This window comes from Phascolarctos cinereus, unplaced genomic scaffold, assembly GCF_003287225.1.
Source record: "Phascolarctos cinereus isolate Bilbo 61053 unplaced genomic scaffold, phaCin_HiC Scaffold_726;HRSCAF=1367, whole genome shotgun sequence".
NCBI lineage: Eukaryota > Metazoa > Chordata > Mammalia > Diprotodontia > Phascolarctidae > Phascolarctos > Phascolarctos cinereus.
Window position 1 is genome coordinate 427,703,327 of NW_027556098.1, and position 21,526 is coordinate 427,724,852.

The 21,526-nt window shown below is 42.0% G+C and overlaps 1 protein-coding gene across 1 annotated transcript in view; it reads right to left on the reverse strand.

Moving 5' to 3' along the window:
* LOC144454148 (uncharacterized) overlaps positions 1–17,575 on the reverse strand; it is a 34,074-nt gene extending 16,499 nt beyond the window's left edge. Inside the window, 2 exon segments of the mRNA XM_078146451.1 lie at positions 11,053–12,100; positions 17,292–17,575. Of these exon segments, the coding sequence (XP_078002577.1) occupies positions 11,053–12,100; positions 17,292–17,325 (1,082 nt within the window). The 5' untranslated portion in view covers positions 17,326–17,575.
* Between the last annotated feature and the right edge of the window lie 3,951 nt (positions 17,576–21,526).

Genomic DNA, 21,526 nt, shown 5'->3' on the forward strand with positions numbered 1-21,526 from the left:
ATATTTCAAGGACACCATGGAAGCCAGAAGGTCAGGATAAGGATGGCCAGTGAGTGTCCAGTCGGGAGATGGCCAGGAAGAGCCAGGAGACCGGAGGGCACAATGGGAGGGCCTGAGGGGTGGGAAGACTCACCAGAGAAGGGGCCAGGCGAGGAAGGGCTTTAGAAGCCAAACAGAGGAGGCTGCTGGACTAACCCAGATGAGAGGTGATGGGGACCTTGATCATGACAGAGAGAAGGGGGAGCTTTAATGGATGTTACATGGGTACAATTTAAAGGACATGGCAACAGACTGAAGACAACATGTGAGGGACCCCTAGGCTGCAAGCCCCAGTGACCTGGAGGATGGCTGTGCCCTCAGCAGTAAAAGGGAAGTCTGGAAGAGAGGAGGGATGGGGGAGAGAGACTAAGTTCTGTCTGGGACAGTTGAGTTGAACGTGTCTGTGGACTGAAGGCAGAGACAGGATGGAGGAGTAGCAAGACTAGAATAGTGACTTCCTCCCCCCTACCTCCAGATCTAGAACATGCCCCAGATCGAACCTTGGGAGCAGGTTGGGAGGGGGGGAATCCGAAAACGAGTCACAGGGGAGCCATTTTTGCAGCCCACAAGGGCACAGGGAGACATAGAGGGAGGTCTGTGGCCACTGGGGACAGGGTCTGGCGGAGCACTCCAGTGGCAGGGTAAAGGGACAGACCCGACTGGCAGCCTTATTACCCACTACCCAGGTCCAGGGCGCAGATCCAGGGTGGACTCAGGAGGGAACCCAAACCCACGGGGGTGGGGGGAGGGGTACTTGTGGGGAAGAATCAGTAGCTAGCCCAAGACTGAGAGAAGTTCATTCAGGATTTTATTTTTCCCCAGTTACATGTAAAAAACATTTTTAACATTTGTTTTGAAAACTTTCTCTCCCTTTCTCCCTACCCACCCCCCTCATTGAGAAGGCAAGCAGTTCACTATAGGTTATACATGGGTAGTCATGCAAAACACTTTCATAATAGTCAAGTTGTGAAAGAAAGCAGACCAAAAAAAAAACCTCAAGAAAAATAAAGCAAAAAAAAAAGTCTGCTTCAATCTGTATTCAGACACCATCAGTATTTTGTCTGGTCATGGATAGCATTTTTCATAAATCCTTCAGAGTTGTCTCAGATCATTGCACTGCTGAGAATAGCTAAGTCATTCACAACTCACCATCTTACAGTATTGCTGTTACTTTCCACAAAGTATATTTCACTTTGCATCAGCTCATGTAAGTCTTTCCAGGTTTTTCTGAGAGCATCCTGCTCATCATTTCTTATAGTATAATGGTATTCCATCATAATCACATACCACAATTTGTTCAGCCATTCCCCAGTTTATGGGCATATCCTCAATATGTTACTCTTTGCCCCCAGAAAAGAGCTGCTAGAAATATTTTTGTACATACAGGTCCTTTTCCTTTTTGTTTTTTTTAACTCTTTTGGGATACAGACCTAGTATTCCTATTGCTAGGTCAAAGGGTATGCCTGGTTTTATAGCACTTTGGGCATAGTTCCAAACTGCTCAACAGAATGCTTGAATCATTATACAACTCCACCAACGATGCATTAATGTCTCATTTTTCCTACAATCCCACCACCACTCATCATTTACTTTTCTTTCCTATTAGCCAATCTAATAGGCATTCTTTTAATTTGTGTTTCTCCAATCAATATTGACTTAGAGTATTTTTTCATGTGGCCATAGATAACTTTGATTGGAGAAGCCCAAGTTCAGAAGCCAGCAGGGGAGTGTGGAGGAGGGGCAGTGGCAGCTCAGACCACCCAGGAGTAGAGCAGGGACTCATTTCCAGCTTCTAGCCCAGTCTGAAGCCTGCAGAGGAATAACCAGGATGGAAAGCCCAAAGGAGAACTGCAGTCCTAGCCTTCCTGGGAACTATCCCTCAGGAATCCAGGGCAAGATCCAATCTGGTTTGGAGACTGGATGCCCTGTTCATGAGCCAGAAAGGAAAAGGGTCTAGGGACAGAGTCATTTCAGTACTCAATCCAAACTCCTTTCTCTTCAGAAAAAAGAAGAAATAAGAGGCCAGATCAAAGTGGGGTTCAAAGGTACATGGAAGAGGCTCTGGATGGCATTCCCAGGAGGTGGAGAAGGGGCAAAGATAACCCTAGAGCTTACGTGAGCTCCAAAGAAAACTCTTCCATTTGACCCTCCCAAAGGCACTTTTCATATCTTCAGGTACCTTCATGGAGTCTTTGGTTAGAAGGAAATCACTGCCCTTCGAGGAGAAGGCAGTAAGTCTTACTCTCATTAGAAAACAGGTAAAGTATAGGTCCAGGGTGATGAAGGGCCTCATTTTCACTAGCACAAGTAAAGATGTTTGTCCTGGGAATAGGAAGAAAAAGCCCTCTGATTCTTGGCTTGAAAGGACTGAAGGATTCATTCCACATATTCCTAAAATTGATTGTGCTAGCAGCAGCACCTGAGGCCAGCATTTGAGAGAAGGCAGCCTTTAGAAAGGCAGAATGTAAGAACTTGCTGATGAGAGATGCCAAGGCCCAGAACAAAGCTATCCTCAGCAGGAAGACCAGGTACTTCTAGCTCACTGGTATTCCCTCCCTAGGCAGGGCCCTTAGAGCTGTGCCCAGCTGGCTCCACTCCTCCGGGGTGAAGACTGTGGCCACATCCTTGCCTATCAGCTTCCTGAAATGTGGAAGTGGGTGACTGTGCTTGGACCAGAGGGCTGCCAGTCTCCCTTCCAGGTCTTGGATTCTGTGATACTATGGCCCCTGTCCACCCAGTTATCCAAGATGAAGATGTCTGTGGTCATTGACATCTCCTCCTTCCTCACAATCCATATCTCGTTAGTGGACCTATATAACTCCCCTTCACTCCCTTCCCAGGGCTGCCAGCCTAACCTGGGCCCTCCTGACATCTGGCTGAGACACTGTAAGGGCCTCCTCATTGGTCTTCTGCCTCCAGCCTTTCCCTTTTCTGATCCATCCGACAGATTCCTGAACTACCCTGTCCAGTGCATGATTGCCCATGATACTCCCCAACCCAACCTTTGGAGGCTTCTGACTTCTTCTGAAATGAGGTACAAACTACTTACCCACAGAGTTCTGTCCCTCCTTGGCCAAGATCCTTTCCTGCCCATCTTACCTCATAGGCTTATTCCATGGTATGTACTCCATATTGCAGCCAAACTCAATCAGTTTTTGGTCAGTTGTTTTTCAGTCCTTTTGGACTCTTTGTGAGCCCATTTGGGGTTTTCTTGGCAAAGGTATTGGAGTTGTTGGTTCTTTCCTTCTCCAGCTCATTTTGTAGATAAGGAAACTGAGGCCAACAGGGTTAGGTGACTAGCCCAGGTTACACAGCTGGTTAAGTGTCTGAGCCAGATTTGAACTCAAGAAAATGAGTCTTCCTGAGACTAGGCCTGGTGCTCTAACCACTGTACCACCCAACTGCTTGGTGCCACTCAAATGGTTCACCAAATTAACTACACATGCTTAAGCACCGCTGGAAGCCTTGGCCAAATGCTTTAACGATCAGAGGACTACAAAGTCAGACAAGCTGAAGAAGCTGCCTTTTACCCTCCCTTTACTTCTCTCTCCTGGTTCTCCTCCTACCTCTCTGACCCTGCCTTCTGGGTCCTCCTCCAGACCATGCCCTCTAACCATGCATGTCCCTCAAGGCTCTATCCTGAGCACTCTTCCCTTCTCCCTCCATACTGCTTCACTCAGTGACCTCATTGACTCCCAGGGATCGTAGTACCTTCTCTATGCTGTCGATTCTCAAATCTACCTTTCCTGCCCTAAACTCTCTGCTGACTTCCAATCTCAAATCAAACAACTGCCTTTCGAACATCTCAAACTGAATATCCAGTAGACGACTTAAACTCAACATGACCAAATCTGAACTCTTTCCCCTCAAAATCTCGTAAGTGTGAGGTGCCCATGATACATTCAGCTCAAAATGCCCACTAGGCAGAAAAGATACTTGATGACAAAATGAGTAAAAGTTTTCTATGCAGAATGATACAAGTATTAAACATGCGTTCAGAATAAAATTTAAAAGTTCAAAATAAGATACGTAAAATTATTTTAAAAATTAAAAAAATAAGATGACCGCGAAATGCAAAGAATTCCCATGCATAAATCATGAAGCTAAAAGTGATCAGGGTTAACAGTCTCCTTAAGGTAATTTAGTCAATTCACAGCATGTACTAATTTCATGCAGAAGGAAACTGCACAGAGCTTAAGAGGATGTTTATGTGGGTGATGAAAAACCAAGAATACTGAAGAGCATGGGGATGAGAAAGAAATGAAGGGAGGGAGCCTTCTAGACTCCAATGCATATTATTAGAGGAAAAGTGTTCATTGCTTCTGGTTCACCACAAAAAGATTCCAGAGATTTCAGGACTGGATAGGAGCCTGAAGGTTTAATATTTGATAAAGTGGACAAAACTGAGCAACATGAACAAGGATAGGTACTGAATAAGCGGTACAAGGAAAACTGGCTAAAAAAGGGTAAAAAAAGAGTTAAAAAAAATCTCACCGCACTCATCTTGTAGAACCTATACCTAAGAAGGAATCCCAATTACATCATACCCAACAATTGATCATCTAGTGCCTAATGGAGGACTTCCAGAACCCATTGATTTCTGGTCTGCATTTAAATAATGCTAATCAAGACTTTTGGGCCACACGATCAATCAACAAACATTTACTAAGCGCTTACTCTAAGGCAGCTAGGTGGCATAGTGGATAGAGTGCCAGGTCTGGAGTCAGGAAGACTCATCTCTTCTTCAGTTCAAATCTGGCCCCAAACACTTCCTACCTATGTGACCCTGAGCAAGTCACTTACGCCTATTTCCTTCAGTTCCTCATGTATAAAATAAGCTGGAGGAGACTTTCCCCACAGAGCTCACTTAGGGCAGACACCCAGCATGGTGAATTGTGAATTGCTTAGCATGGCAGGAGGCCAAAACATTGAGATTTTGCCCCTAAGAAAACCACCATCAGAGGGGAAGGAGTCTGAAAGTGAGAAACAAGGAAAGATAAAGAGGGAGGGGAGGGAGACTGAAATTAAGAATGATCTCAGCAAGAAGAAAACTCAGACCTTGAATATAAGCAGATAAATCAACAGGGAAAACATTATCAGCCCAAGAAAATAAGGCCTCCAGATCTAGTAAATGTGTTTGGGCATCTCTGAATAAATGCTGCAAAACAGTCCAATACTTGATAAGACAAGGGACCCCGTGAAATGGGAGAACATTGCACCACAACACACTGTTCCTGGGAGTTTAAAAGGAAATGAGAATTTTCAGGGCAGAAGGTATGGCCTGCTACTGAGCAGAATAGAAAACCTCAAATCTGTGATGGCAAATCTCACCAAAGAAATAAGAGAGAAGACAAGGAAGGCAAAGAGAAGGGAAGGACAATCTAGAAGAAAAAAATTAAAAACTCCAGTAATAGTAAAAGAAATATGCTCTGTATTCAAGCAAAACATTCTGGTTTTGAAGACAGTGTGACAGTACTGTATAGCAGAGACAACCTGAGGATCATGGGTGTCTCAGAAGAACAAGACAAAATACTTCAACGTCATAATGAACAGCTTGAATGAACTTCAAGCCTAAGTGTGCTTCTACACATTTTTTTCCCTCATTGCTCCAATTTTAGCTTCATTGGGCTAAACTGAATAGGTTCAGTCCTTCCTTCTTCAGATGCTTGGAGACAGCTCTTCGATCTTCTCCCAGACAAATGTGCCCACCTTCTTCCACCTACCATCATATGACATGGATTCAAGGCTCTTCCTTATCCTGGTTGCCCTCTTCTGCACATATTCCCACTTATCAATGGCCTTTTTAAACTATAGAAATAGGCCCAATGCTGAGGGTAAGCCTAAATGATAGGAATAGATATCCCTATCTCTGTCCCAGGCCATGAACTTAGATCCACATTTCACAATTGATTCCTGGGGGGAGGAGTATGCATTTACAGAAAAAGCTATGAGAAAATTGAATGTTACAGAAGATAATTTCTTCTATATTTTCCTAAGTATTAAATGCAAAGCTGACTGAGATATGGAGAAATTGCTATACTCAGGCTCTTCTAGTGGCATGCATTTCTTCTGTAGGCAGACAAGCAGAAGAAATAAATGAAGGAATGAAGGGAAGGAGGTGGGGAGAGGAGGAGGAAGTTAAGAGAGGGAGGGAGGAAATGAATATTTTTCTAAGCACTTTCTATGTGCCAGGCACTGTGCTAAGTGCTTTACAAATAGTATCTCATTTGATCCTCATAATAACTCTGAGAGAGGTGCTGTTATTGTCTATCTATCAGTCCTATCTTACAGCAGGGCAAACTGAGGCAAACAGAGATTAAGTGACTTGTCCAATGTCATATAGCTAGTAAGTATTTGAGGCCAAATTTGAACTCAGGTCTCCTTAACTTCAGATGTAGTGCTCTAACCATTGTACCTTTAACATTAGCTAGTGAAGTAGATAGAGCATTGAACCTGGAGACAGTCAGCCAATAAGCATTTATTAGGTGTTTACTATATGCCAGGCACTGTGTTAAGCACTGGCAAAAGACAGTCCCTGCCCTCGAGAGGTCAGCACAATGGTTCTGTGGACCTTCATTTTGGTAGTCAGTCTAATACTTCTTCTCTCCCACACTTTCCTTTGGAGCCCTCCAAATATTGAGCTAGCTCTGGCAATGTGTGGGTCAACCTCATCTATGTGGATATCCTTGGAAAGTAGACTGCCAAGGTAAGTGAACTTATCCACAGCATTCAGATTTTCTCCATTTGCTATAATCAATGGTTCCACATGTGAATGGTGTGGTGCTGGCTGGTGGAGAACCTCTGTTTTCTTGGTGTTAATTGTCAGGTGAAAATGAGCATGAATGGCAAAGAATTGGTCATACTGTGTTGCATCTCAGCCTCAGAGTTTGGAATGAGTGCACAATCATCTGCAAATTAAAAAAAAATACTATGCAATTACTCTTCTCCCACTTTAGTGTTTGTCTGTCTCTTTTTCAAGTTGAATAATTTACTATCAGTGCAGTAGCTGACCTTAATGCCATGTTCATCTTCACTGAAGGTCTCTGACAACATTGCTGAAGACATCATGCTAAAAAGCATGGAGGCAAGAACACAGTCTTCCTTCACTCCATCGGTAACTGGGAACGTGCAAAAGCATTGTCTGCTTTCCGGAACATGGATAAGCATGCTGTCATGGAACTGACATACAATACTGATAAACTTCTCAAAGTAAATAATATAGATTCTGGAGGAGTCCTTCCAGTCTTGGAAAGTTCAGGGGACAGAGGGAAAACCTGGAGCAGGAGAGGAGATACCTTCCTTCCCCTGAGGCAAGAGACCAGGCTGGAAACTTGATGGAACAAAGCCCTCTCCCCTTAGCTCAGTGGTAAGATTCTGCATGATGAAATGAAGCTTCTCCTCTTCCCCCAGAAGCTGGACATCAGTCAGGAGACTTGTAGAGATGAGCCTCACTCCATGACTCACAATTTGGAAATTCATAGTGAAGAAACTACACGTCAGTCACACAGTTAATCTTTAATTAGTTTTTGATGCCATAAATTTCTGCAGACTGAGAAAAAGATTCTCTTCCCTCTTGTGTGTCTTTTGTCTGCCTCTCCAACTTGACTAGAGTTGCAAATACAAGGGGAGAGAAAGTTCATTTTTTTAAAGACTTGTAAAATTCTGCAGAAAAGTTTTTACTCTTTACATCCTTTTTTCCTTGATCAGGATACAAGAAAATGGGAGTTTGGAATTACTAAGACACAAACCACAGACGATGCCAACAACATACTCGATGTTAAATACAAACAAAACAGCTAACGTGCAAGTTGCTGATGCATACCAGATCAGCCAATGTTTTGTCCATCTTCTTTAGAGGACTCCGAAAAGTTGCCTTTGCCTATCTAGCTCCCCGATTGCATGTGACACTCAGTCCAAATGCCTCTTACATGGAATTCAGTTCCTTTAGCTGCCCCTTCCAGGATGGTGGTGCAGAACAACAACAGGTTTTTTAGAGAGGAATTGCAGGGACCCTTTCCCATGCAAGGGTTCATTTCCACCTCAAGTCCATCAAGCAAACCTCCTCCTTAATGTAATTATTGGGTCATGAAAATCAGGAGGCTGAAACTAACTCAGGATAATGGGAAGTTCCTTGCTTGCCATATGCAGTAGCCTGAGTACCCATATGTATAGGCTGAACACAGGCATGTATAGATATCTTGTGGTAGAGACCTCCAAATCCCCCTCAGTTGCCCCAGTTTTTATGCCCTTGATCCAACAGCTCTGTCTTCTTTACCGTGGTTCCCTAGTCAACATAATATTGGCACAAGTCCATTTTCTTATCCTGAAGATGGTCTGTTTTCTAGACCATCCAGATGTGTCCTTTCATGCAATCCTGCAGTTTAGCAGAAACTCTATTGCCTCCTTTTTCTATTTTGCAGCCTGGTGGGTCAGCATGAATTATGTTCCCTTGCTTCACCATTCTGTTATAGTCAGACACCAAATTTAACCCTTCAGAAGAAATGACAAGATTGTTTCAATATGACTTGCTCTTATTATTCTTGCTTGGCAACACATTTTTGTGCAGAAATTTATACTTGTCAGGACTTTTGAAATTTTCATGAGATTTCAACACTGACCTATCAGCAATGATTCTTGGTCATGAGCGTAAATCTTATTTTCAAGAAAACATTTTTTAAAAAAACACTGCCAGCTCTCCTTAGAACTAGAGGTCAAACTGAAAATAGAATCCACTGGTCATCTCTGCAAAGAAACCCCCAAAGGAAAACTCACAGGATCATCCTAGCCAAGATCCAGAGCTTTAAGGTCAAAATAAATATATTCTAAGCATCCAGAAAGAAAGAATTGAAACACTGAGGAGCCACAGGCAGGATCACACATGATTTAGCAGCCACCACTACAAAGGAGTAGAGAGCTTGGAATATTTCAGAAGACAAAGGACACCAGCTTTCAACCAATAATGACTTACCCACCACCAATGAATAAAATTCTACATGGAGAAAATGGCACTTTAAAGAACTAGACGACTTCCAGCCATTACTGAGGAAAAAACAAGGAGAGAAAACAAACTCTGACGTGCAAAGACAGAACTCAAGAGATACATAAAAAGGGGGGGGGAATTAAAAATCAAGGACAAATTAGGGATGAGCTGTCATTGTTCAGCTGTGTCCCACTCTTGGTGACTCTGTCTGGGGTTTTCTTGGCAAAGATACTAAAGTGGTTTGCCATTTCCTTCTCCAGCTCATTTTACAGATGAGGAACTGAGGCAGACAGGGTGAAGTGACTTGCCCAGGGTCACCTAGCTAGGAAGGGTCTGAGGTCAGATTTGAACTCCAAAGATCAGTCTTCCTGACTCCAGAACTGGCTCTCTATGCACTATAGAGCCACCCAGCTGCCTGTAAGGATAAATTGCTCATGTTCTAATATGGCAACATGATACAGAAGTTTCCTTTGAACTATGGTCAGAGGTGAAAAAGAGTAATTAGACAGGAAGTCTTAGCATAGTTTTCATATGTCTTTATGTTCTAAAAAGTATGGAATGAGAAGGTCAAGGGAATACACATGGCAGGGGACCAAGAAGGTTTAGGAGAAATGATGTCACATAATAGAGATGGACAAGTACATGTGACTACAATGTAGGAGTATCTGATGGGGGACAGAAGCTGTCTTCTGAACTAGTCAAGCAGGAACTCCAAAGGGGAGATGGTGAAATGTGCTGCTCCCTCATAAGAGAGACCAAGGACTCGGAGTGCAGAATGGGACAACATTTGGGGGACATGATGAGGCAGGATGTCATCCTATTTATGCATATCTGTAACAGAGGCTTTGGGTCTCCCTTCTTTCTCAATTAGAGGCAGGCAAGAGGGGCAAGGGAAATTTCTGTTGATTGGGAAAAAATTATTTTTAAAAATCATAAGGAAATATTTCACAATTATGGCTAGGACAATTCTTAATGTAAGACATTAAAAAAATTCTAACTACATAAAATTTAAATGATTTTAATAAAGATCAATTAAGACAAAAATTATAGATTTGAGATTATATCAAATGTTACATCACAAAAGTGCAGTAAGTTATCATATCCAAGAAATAGAAAATGCGTCACAGTTGGCAAAAATGCCAAGAAGGAATGTTATCAACATTTGATTTGATTTTAAAATTTACAACCATGAAATGAAGAGCAAATCACATACACACACATATACATGTTATGTACACACACATATATATTAATAAATGAAAAGACCACAGGGTACACAGCTAGTAAGTATCAGAGATTGAATTTGAACTCAGGTCTTGAGGATTCAGGGACAGCCCTCTATCCATTGTGCCACCCAGCAACCTAAAGAAATCATTACAAAATTAAATATGCAACAGACACTAAAATATTTCTATGAAGACTTTTTATGGCAACTAACATCACGAGACAAACTGAATGTCAGTTAACTGGGAATGGCTGAAGAAGTTTTGGCATAGGAATGCCATGGAAAATTTCAAGGAAGTCGTGAGAAATCTTAGGATTTCAGAGAAAAATTCAATCGCACAAGATGAAACCTGTGATGTCTAATGAGGTCTGTGCTGCAGGAAGAGGCCTTCCCTGAACAGATAGATGTACAAGTTTTACCTACAGCAAGATTTTTCAAATGTATATACATGTATGAGCTCCAGGTAAAGGCTTTCCCTCAATTACTGCTTTTATAAGGCTTCTTTCTAGTATGAATTCCAAGGCAGGTCCTCGTGAAGCACATTCATAAGTCTTCTCTCCACTGTGTATCTCTGATGTAAAGGAAGGGATGATCTTTGACTGATGGCCTTCCCACATTGAGTCCTTCTAGGGCTTGTTCCCAGGATGAATTCTCTGATGTCTAACAAGCTCTGAACTCCATTTGTATGCCTTTCCACATTCATTACAGGGATATGATTTCTATCTCATGTGAATTGTCCAATGGGAAATAAGGGATGTCTTAAGCCTGAATGATTTTCCACATTAGGGATATTAATGAGGCTTTTCCTCCAGTATGGATTCTCTGATGTTTAGTAAGGGAAGAATGTATATTGAAAGTTTTACCACATTCCAGACACTTATAAGGTTTCTCTCCAGTGTGGCTTCTCTGATGATGAGTAAGATGGGAGCGCTGTGTGAAAGCCTGTCCACACTGATTACATTCATAGGGCTTCTCCCCAGTGTGGATTCTCTGATGATCAATAAGATTGCCTTTCTTTGTGAAAGTGTTTCCACATTGATTACGTTTATAAGGTCTCTCTCCAGTGTGGGTTCTCTTATGTGAAGCAAGATTGGAGTGCCTCGTGAAAGCTTTTCCACACTGATTACATTCATAAGGTTTCTCTCCAGTGTGGATTCTCTTATGTGAAGCAAAACTGAAGCTGCATCTGAAAGCCTTTCCACATTGATTACATGCATAAGGTTTCTCTCCACTGTGGATTCTCTGATGGTGAGTAAGATGGGAGCTCTGTGTGAAAGCTTTTCCACATTGACTACATTTATAAGGTTTCTCTCCAGTGTGGATTCTCTGATGTACACTAAGGGAATAGTTGTCCCTAAAAGCTTTACCACATTCATGACATTCAAGAGGTTTTTCTCCAGTGTGGATTCTCTTATGTGAAGCAAGATTGGAGTATCTCATGAAAACCTTTCCACATTCATGACACTCATAAGGTTTCCCCCCAGTGTGGATTCTCTTATGTGAAGCAAAACTGAAGCTGCATCTGAAAGCTTTTCCACAGTGATTACATACATAAGGCTTCTCTCCAGTGTGGGTTCTCTGATGTCTTATCAGATAAGACTGTACACTAAAAGCTTTACCACATTCATGACATACAAGAGGTTTCTCCCCAGTGTGGATTCTCTTATATTTAGCAATATGAGAACACTTTCTGAAAGTTTTTCCACGTTGAGTACATTCATATTGTTTCTCAACAATGTGGATTCTCTGATGTTCAGCATGATCGTTGCTGCACTCACTATAATGAGAATATTTGTTCTGAGAGGTCATGTTCAGATCTGCACTCATCTCCTTCTCATCAAACCGGGTCTCTGCATCTGATGGAAACAAACAAATACACAGACACACACACACACATACACATAAATATATCCTCCTCCTTCTGTTGGAAGAAAGTAAACTGACTGACATGCAATTTCCCCAGTCATAAAGAAGAGTCTTCAACCTTAAATGGGCAGAAGTAATGATGAACAAAGAGTTCCACACATAGTTGCACTGGATCCTCACAACAAACCGAAGACAAAGGCAGAGTGGGCATTCTCATTATACTTTACACCTCAGGCATGAACTCTGAATGGCTGAATGACCTGACCCAGATCTCAGCTACTGAGACTCCAGGTCAATTCTGGTGACCCAGTCTGCTCTGCCCATACACTAGACAGATGTTCTCCATTTTACTTCCAATCCTTCCTTCAAATGCATTTTGTTGATGATTCTGTTCTGTTCAGACAATCACCCTGATGTTCTATATAGATTGGTTTTGATGCTCCATCACATAGACATTCTTTATAAATTTCAAGCCAACCTGAGAAAAAAATTTACTCTTTTCAATTTTCCTGTAATAATTTTCAGACTTACATCCACTCTATAATCTATTCAGATCTATAAATATTATATCATTTGTTACATATATACTCAATACTATCTTATTTCACTATCTATCATATATTTAAGCATGACGTAATTTCCCTAGCGATCCCATTTAAAATTATTTTTTGGTTGCTGTAGATGAGACCCCATCATGAATGCCAACACTGGGTTTTTTTCCTTCACCTGAGGCGTATTAGACTTTTTCCTAGCCTATGTCATGCCTCTGGTCTCAGACATGCATAGACCCTCTTGCTTTCTATCAGTGCACCACAGTACTTCCCTCCTTCACCAGTTGCCTTGTAATTGCATCTCATCAGTGATATAATCACCAGATCAAGATGTTACAAATGGTTTTGTTCCCACAGAATAGCTGATGGGCTCCCTGATCAGGATCCATGAACACTAGGCATGTACGTTACAAGCTATCTTTAAAAAATCATGAATTACTACAAACGTTATACATAGTCAGTAGACATGTTTTTCTCATTGGACTGTTAAGGTTCTTTTTAATTTGACCTTATCTTCTACTTAGATTGCTATTCTACTATGAGGTTAATTTGCAGAGGAGCTGGTTGGCTACCCAGGGTCAATCCCTTCAGTAGTTTCTGTGAGAATGTAGCCAGTGTTATAGGGTTTAAAAAAAAGTTAAAAGATCTTCCCTTAAAAAGGTTGTTTTCTATATAAATGCAGTTTTAAAAAAGCAAAAAAATCAAAGCAATATATGCAATTGGGTTCTCCTTTCAAATGCATTCTGCTATTGTCCTCATTTTTTATTGGGGAGTCTATCTCACTGCCCCTTATTTATGCCAATTAATTTTCTTTTCTCCATCATATCCTCTTGTCATCTTTCCTCTTTGCTACTGTCTTCATGTCTAGAAGGAAGAGGTAGGTGGAGTGGGGGAAGGGAATGGGATCAACACTAGTCATCTATAATTGAAATGGCAGGATCTTCATGACCCTCAGCAGATCTTGTCTGCCTTCGATCCTGCTCTCAGACTGGTTGTAACACTACCTGAAGAGTCTCTCATTCTCTTAATCTCTTCCACTTCAACAATCTCTAGGATAGAAATGTATTTTCCACCATGAAGCAGCTGGGTAGCCCAGTAGATAGAGCAATGTGCTAGGGATCAGGTCGACTTGAGTTCAAATTCAGCCTCAGACACTCATTACCTCTATGACACTGTGAAAAGCACAGCCTCAGTTGATCGTAAAATGAGGGTAATGATAGCACCTACTGGCCATGGTTGTTCTGAGGATCAAATGAGACAATTTTTGTAAAGCTCTTGGCACACAGTAGGCACCACATAATTGTTGGGTATTATCATTGTCATTGTAATTTTGATTCTTTCCACCTTGACAATTCTCCTTTATGAACCACCATTCTCCTTTCTCTTTGTATTCACCCATGTGCCTGTTCAACTTAAAGTATTTCCAAACCAAAACACATCCCTTTGCCTTGATCAGCTAAGAGCAAGCTCCATGATATGTTTATTCTCAAACCATCACCATGTCTGTATACTTTCCAGGTTGTCAAATGTATGTTTGCCTTAACCCTGTTTCTGTCTCTTTCTCGCACTGTATCACCTATGAGTTCTAACCCTGTTAATACTTGACCAGACCCAGGGCAGCTAGGTGGCACAGTGGATAGAGCACTAGCCCTGAAGTCAGGGGAACCTGAGTTCAAATCCGGCCTCAGACCAAACACTTGACACTTACTAGCTGTGTGACCCTGGGCAAGTCACTTAACCCCAATTGCCAAAAAAAAAAAAAAAAGACTTGACCAGACCCAACACTGAAGAAGACAATGGCATCTAGGCTCATGGTCCTGCTATGAGATACCTGGGAGTCTCTCCCTGCCATTTCCCCAGGCTTACGGTGACTGTCACCTACATAAATCTAGCCCATGATTCTCTAAGAATGGGTCAAAGATTGGGCCATAGGGACCAGGAAAAGGGTGAAGGTTGATACCTTTTGCCACAATTATTTCCAAGTAAAGCAGTGGCCTTTGTTCCTATTCATGTGTTCATGAAGGGAGACAGAGAAAATCACAAAATTAGGCTGCCTGAGTCCACTACAATTTCAGTTACACACTCTCAGTTGGGCCCTCACTGTGGCAAGGCAATCTTTGGACCATTCCCCAGAAGATTCCCTATAACACTCACCACAGAGCTTTTCCAATTCTTTTCATGCCTCCTCCACCTAGCAATGGTGTTTGTTCCACCCCCACCTCTACACTGTCTCACCACAACATGGCCTCATATTTCTCTGAAAAATGGGACCTTCACCTAAAGCTGTTTTGTCTCTTCATTTTGCACATATCAGATGCCTCCTCTTCCTCCTTTGCCCTGGTCTCACATGAATAGAAACTCTTCTGCTTGCCAAAGTAAACCCATGTAAATACATCAATGATCCTGCCATCCCACCCTCTTCCCAGCAGATTTCCTTCTGGATCATCCTCAGTTTTTCCACTGAGTTTTGAATCTCTCTCTGACCAGTGGCCTCCTTGCTAGTCCCACATATATAACCGTGTCTCTATGATGCATAGAAACCTCACTTGCTCCTTTCCTCCCCATGTGAGGTTGTCCTGTGTCTTCCAACCCTTTCTTGGCTAACAGCTGGAGATGGCCATCTGGAATTGGGGGTCACCACTTCCTTTCCTCTTGATTGCTTCAAAACTCTCTGCAGTCTGGTTCCCAGCTTCATTATTCAGCTGAAATAGCTCTTTCCAGAGTCACTGATGATCTCCTAATCACTAAAACCAATGGTCTTTTGTCAATCCTCATTCTTCTTTTTGCAGTATACTGCCAATCACCCACATTTCCCAACACTGCTCCTTTCTTGGATCTGGACTCAATAGCCTAACACCTGAGGTGTTACAAGAACTGACTGTTCGGCTTCCCTTCCCAGGTCACTCAATCTTCCAACCAGCCGTCAAAGCCATCTTCCCAAAGCTCTTGCCTGACCATGTCACTCACTACTCAAAAAACTCCAGTGGCTCCCTACCATCAAGGTCAAAGATAAGATCCTCTGTTGAGCTGTTAGGGCCCATCGTCATCTGCCTCTTCTACCTTTCTAGTCTTCTTTCACCTTGACTCCCCTTCACATATGCTAGCATCCAGTAGGACAGAAGCCTCCTTCCTGTTCCATGAATGGGACACTCTATCCTCCAACACCATGGGATTTCCTTGGCTGGCGCTCATGCCTAGAATGCTCACTCTGGCTTCTCTGAAGTACAAGCTCAACCCCCATCTCCTACCACAAGACTCTTCCAGTCCCCCTTAACCTTCCTCCTCTGATGGCACCAACTGAGCATGCATATAATAGGCTTTACATAATTGAGTCCATGTTATCTTTCCCATGAGCCTGTGCGCTCCGTCTCCTCAGATCCCCGGTGCTTAGCACAGGGCCTCCCACATATCAGACACTTAATAAATGCTTACTGGGTTGAGGAAGGCCTAAGAAAGAGCTCATAGTAGACAGCCTCAGCCCTCTTTAGATAGTTGCAGGAGAGTTCCATACTCTAAAATTCCCAACAGAAACTTCTTAAGGATCACTGATTTATCACTAGAAGGGAACTGAAAGGTCAGGTTGTTCAACCTTTTCATTTTACAGGTGAGGAAACTGAGGCTCAGAGGTTCAGTGACTTGCCAAGGATCTCACTGCTAAAAAGTGTCTGAAAAGCAATAAACAAGTCAGGTCTTCCCACCCCCAAGTCTAGCATTCCCTTTACTGCAACATGAAGAAATTTCTTGGGACCTCAGCCCCCACATTCCAGCTTTCACCTCACTCACCTGGACAGGAGTTCCTCAGGCCTTCTTGCTCCAAATGGAAGATCCAATCTTCTCTGGGAACTGGAAGTCCTGGGCATGGGGAATAAATTAGGCATGAGGATGGAGAGGAACTTGCAAGTTCATCGTCCTTAGGGATAGTACAGAGGAGAGAGCCCTGGGCTGGAGTCAGGAAGACCTGAGTTCAAATCTGGCCTTAGAAACTTACTAGCTGCGTGCCCACAGGCAAGTCATTGAGTCTGTTTGCCTCAGTGGTCTCAACTATCAAATGGAGATAATAGTGGCACCAAAATAAAAACGTTGTTGTGAGGATCAAATGGGAGAATATGCACAAAGAAAGCCATTAGCCTAGTGCCTGACTCACAGCAGATGGACATTCACACTTATTCCCTTCCCTTTCTTTCCTGGCATCTCTACTTGAATTTGGGCGATGTCTGAGGGAAAAACAAGGACACACCTGGTATCCAAGGGCTCTAGGACTAACACCAGGGGCAAGGAGCTGCACATTTGTCCTTATTAACAAGAAGACACTCTAAAGACAAAACCCTTCCAAAGAGGAAGGGAGGCCTTGGGAGGAAGGGGATTCCCTTCATTATCCATCTTCAAGGAAATGCTGCAGGATCAATGTTTAGAGAGTCTGTAGACACAACTCCCAGCTCCCTATCCCATTACACAAAGACCTCTCCTAGGAAAACCAGGCAGCAGGAGGGCCTTGTCTCTTGGACTCAGAGGGCTGGCACGTTGGCCCTTCTAAGAACAGATAAACACCTGAAACTCTGCATACTAGGGAGGGAATGAAAACAGTCCTTTAGAAGGCTGATTCAGAGTTCCCAGAGAAAATGGCCCTTACCCAGGGAGAGCAAGGTCTGAGCATTCTCCAGCATGACAGTCTTGTACAGCTCTTTCTGAGCATGGTCCAACAGACCCCACTCCTCTGGGGTGAAGTCCACAGCCACATCCTTGAATGTCACCAGCTCCTAAAATATCAAAACTTATAGGATTTGAAACACACTTCAGAAATGATCCAGTCCAATGATCCAGTCATCAATTTACAGAAGGAAACCACAGCACAGAGAATGGATTTGCCCAAAGGTCACAACCTTGATGAGAGTCAGACCCAACACTTGAAACCACAGTCATGAAAAGCCCAAGGAATACTGAGAAAAGCATTTGATGTTTTCAGTTGGAATGAAGTTGAGAAATGTCTTACTATGAAATGCTACTCCCTGTGGAATCAGAGAAGTTATGTGGTGTATCAGAGACCTATGAGGATCTCTGGAGGAGAAAGAGAGAAGGTGATGTGAAATTTCTTCCTCATCAGAATTGGCTTAAAAGCCATTAAGAAAGCTCTGAAGACTTGTGAGAAGATAGCAAATACCATCCACTCTGGGGTTAAACTATATCCTACAATCACTGAATCAAGAATGTAGAAAGATGAATAATCTAGTTTATTTCCTAGAAGGCTCAAATAAATCTTTATCTGGATGGAAACATGAAGAATGTTAAGACACAGTAATCAGGATGTGACCAAAAATGAGGAATAAAATTGTTTCTGTCCAAACGAAGGAAATATCTCTCATTATATTGAGAGCTTGGGGTAGGTCTGAGTATTATATGTCACAACTGAAACATTTCATTTTGGCTTTATGATTGCTCTTATTTGTTACCAGCATGTATTCATTAATTGTGATAGTCATAGAAATGAGGAACTATGATGGTGAAAAGAAGATTCATTTATTTATTTAAAATGTAATATTTTGTTAACTGGCATTGGAGTAGGAGCTAATTTATGCGAAAGACATTGCAGCTTCTTTCTGAGATCAAAGATTTTTTTTAAACTTTAATTTTTTATTTTTAAATATAAATTTATTTATTTTTAGTTTTCAACATTTACTTCCACAAGATTTTGAGTTACAAATTTTCACCCCATCTCGCCCCTCCCCCACCCAAAGATGGCATGCATTCTGAATAACTCTTCCCCTAGTCTGCCCTCTCTTCTATCTCCCCCCTACCTTCTCTTATCCTTTCCCCTTCTATTTTCCTGTAGGGCAGGGTAGACTTCTATACCCCATCTCCTGTATTTCTTATTTCCCAGTAGCATGTGAAAACATTTTTTTAAACATATGTTTTTAAAACTTCAGGTTTCAAATTTTCTCTCTTCTCCCTCCCCACCCACCCTCATTGAAAAGGCAAACAACTCAATATAGGTTATACATGCACAGTTATGCAGAACACTTCCACAGTAGACATGTTGTTAATCCTATCCTACCCCCCATTTATTCTATTCTTTCTTTTGACCCTGTCCCTCCTCAGAAGTATTTACTTCTGATTACCCCCTTTCCCAATCTGCCCTCCTCTGTATCTTCCCCCTGCTCTCTTGTCCTCTTCTCCCCCTATTTTCTTGTAGGGTAAGACAGATTTCCATACCCAACTGAATATGTATGTTATTCCCTCCTTAAGCCAAATCCTATGAGAATAAGATTCACTTCTTCCCTCTCACCTGTAAGAGGCTTTTCTTTTCTGTTTTTTTTTGTGAGATAATTTACCTGGTTCTACCTCTCCCTTTCTTCTTCTCCTAGCACAATCCTCTCTCACCCCTTAATTTTATTCTCCAGATATGACCCCCTTAATCTTCAACTCACCCTGTGCCCTCTATCTATCTATCTATATACATACTATATCTATCTATATACTATCTATGTATCTATACATACTATCTATCTATATACATACATTTAATTTTTTCCCTCCAACTACCCTAATACTGACAAAGGTCTCATGAGTTATAAATATCATCTTTCCATGTAGGAATGTAAACAGTTCAGCCTTAATAAGTCTCTTATGATTTGAAATCAATGATTTAAACATATGCCCAGAACCAGGACCTTGTGAGAACAAGAGGAAGAGAATGGCTTAAGAGGTAGATTGGTCAGGGCAGCTAGGTGGTGCAGTGAATAGAGCACTGGCCCTGGAATCATGAGGACCTGAGTTCAAATCTGGCCTCAGATACTTCACACTTCCTAGCTGTGTGACCCTGGGCAAGTCACTTAACCCTGATTGCCTCACCAAAAAGAAAAAAAAAGAGGCAGATTGGTTGGTTGTTGTCCTTCATTCTAGAAGAGGACCTAAATGCTGTCACTATGTTGAGGTCAAGCTACAGTGTGTCTGACTGTGGCTGATCAGACCAATACAAGCTTGGAAGGGTCTACCACAGGTTGGGCACAAATACTCCATGTGAACATTTGAGGTGGATTCTCAAATTTGGGCATCTCACATTTCTTTTGGGCTACTTCAATTTTGTTTTGTTCATAGAGCGCATCTTCTTTGATGTGAGCATGCCATGCCAAGTGGTCCTGTGCCAATATCTTCCATGTCACACAATCAATTCCAAAGTTTCTAAGAGAGATCTTAAAAGTGTCCTTATATCTCTTCTTCTGACCACCATGTGAATGCTTGCACTGTGTGAGTTCTCCATAAAATAGTCTTTTTGGCAAGCATACATTTGACATTGGAACAATGTGGCCAGCCCATTGGAGTTGCACTCTCTGCAGCTGAGTTTGAATGCTTGGCAGTTTAATTTGAGAAAGGACATGATGGTACTTAATCCTCCCAGGTGATCTTCAGAATCTTCCTAAGACAATTCAAATGGAAATGATTCAGTTTCCTGGCATGGTGCTGGTAGACTGTCCAGCTTTCACAGGCATACAACAATGAGGTCAGCACAATGGCTCTGTAGACCTTCAGTCTGGTGGTCAGTCTAATACCTCTCTTCTCCCACACTTTCCTTTGGAGCTCCCAAACACTGAGCTAACTCTGGCAATGTGTGTGGCAACCTCATTATCAATGTGTTCATTCCTGGAAAGTATACTGCCAGGGTAAGTGAACGTATCCACAGCATTCAATTCTTCTCCATTTGCTATAACTGATGGTTATGTATGGATGATGTGGTGGTGGCTGATGGTTCACCTGTGTTTTCTTGGTGTTAACTGGTAGGCCAAAAAGAACACAAGCAGCAGATTATTGATCCATACTTTGTTGCATCTCAGCTTCAGAGGCTGCATGGATCATTTTTAGATTGAAGAATTTACCATCAGTGCCATAGCTGACCTTGATATTGTGTTTGTCCTCACTGGAGGCATTTGACAACATGGCTGAACACATCACATAGCCTTGTTTCACTCCATTGGTGACTGGGAAAGCACGAGAGCATTGTCCATTACCCAGAACCCAAGTAAGCATGCCATCATGAAATAGACATACAATGCTGATGAAATTCTCAGAGAAACCACATTTTGACATAATTTTCCACAAGCCCTCATGACTGACAGTGTCAAAGGCCTTGATCAGATCTACAAATGTTGTGTACAGACCTCTATACTAAGGCTTAATGAAATTAGTATATTACCTGTTATTCCCTCTTAGTGAGTATATTATGCATTGCTAGCCAAACCATCCTGTTATTCTTTCATATTAAGTTACCTCATGTACACTTCAATAACCACAAAACAAACAACTTGACCCTGTCCTAGAATCTCCCTAATAATGGAGAAAACAACCTTGTGTTAGTTTCTCTTTCCTACATACTTTCAGGCCACAAAATTCCTATTTAATCAAGAATCAATAGCATGTCTCCTTAAAAGGTGTCAAACAGACCTCACATATGCAAAAATCAGCCCCCAAGCCCCAAGATCTCTTGAGAAATATAAGAGATCAAAACCTATATTTCTTTGCAAAGAGCACCCACATGTAAGAGTTTATTTTTTCTTCCTTATTTATTTATTTATTTGTTCTTTCAGTGTTGGATTTTTTTAAAAACTGAGACAATTAGCTCTTTTCCTCATGTAGTTTTCATTTGTGATTTCTTGAAATATAGCTCTGGTAAACCAGGCTTTGATAAAACCCATTGGGATTCAAATTGGGCTACCTGACTATACCACTAAACCCAAAGCACTCTGGTTTTCACTGACTGGCCCACAATAGCTCCCAGCCCAAGCCTCATTTGGTCATTGTTTGGCTTTTCATGGTTCAGAGTGAGTATAAATAGCAACTGTTTCTGTTCTAACAAGAAACTGAGGATCTTCTCCT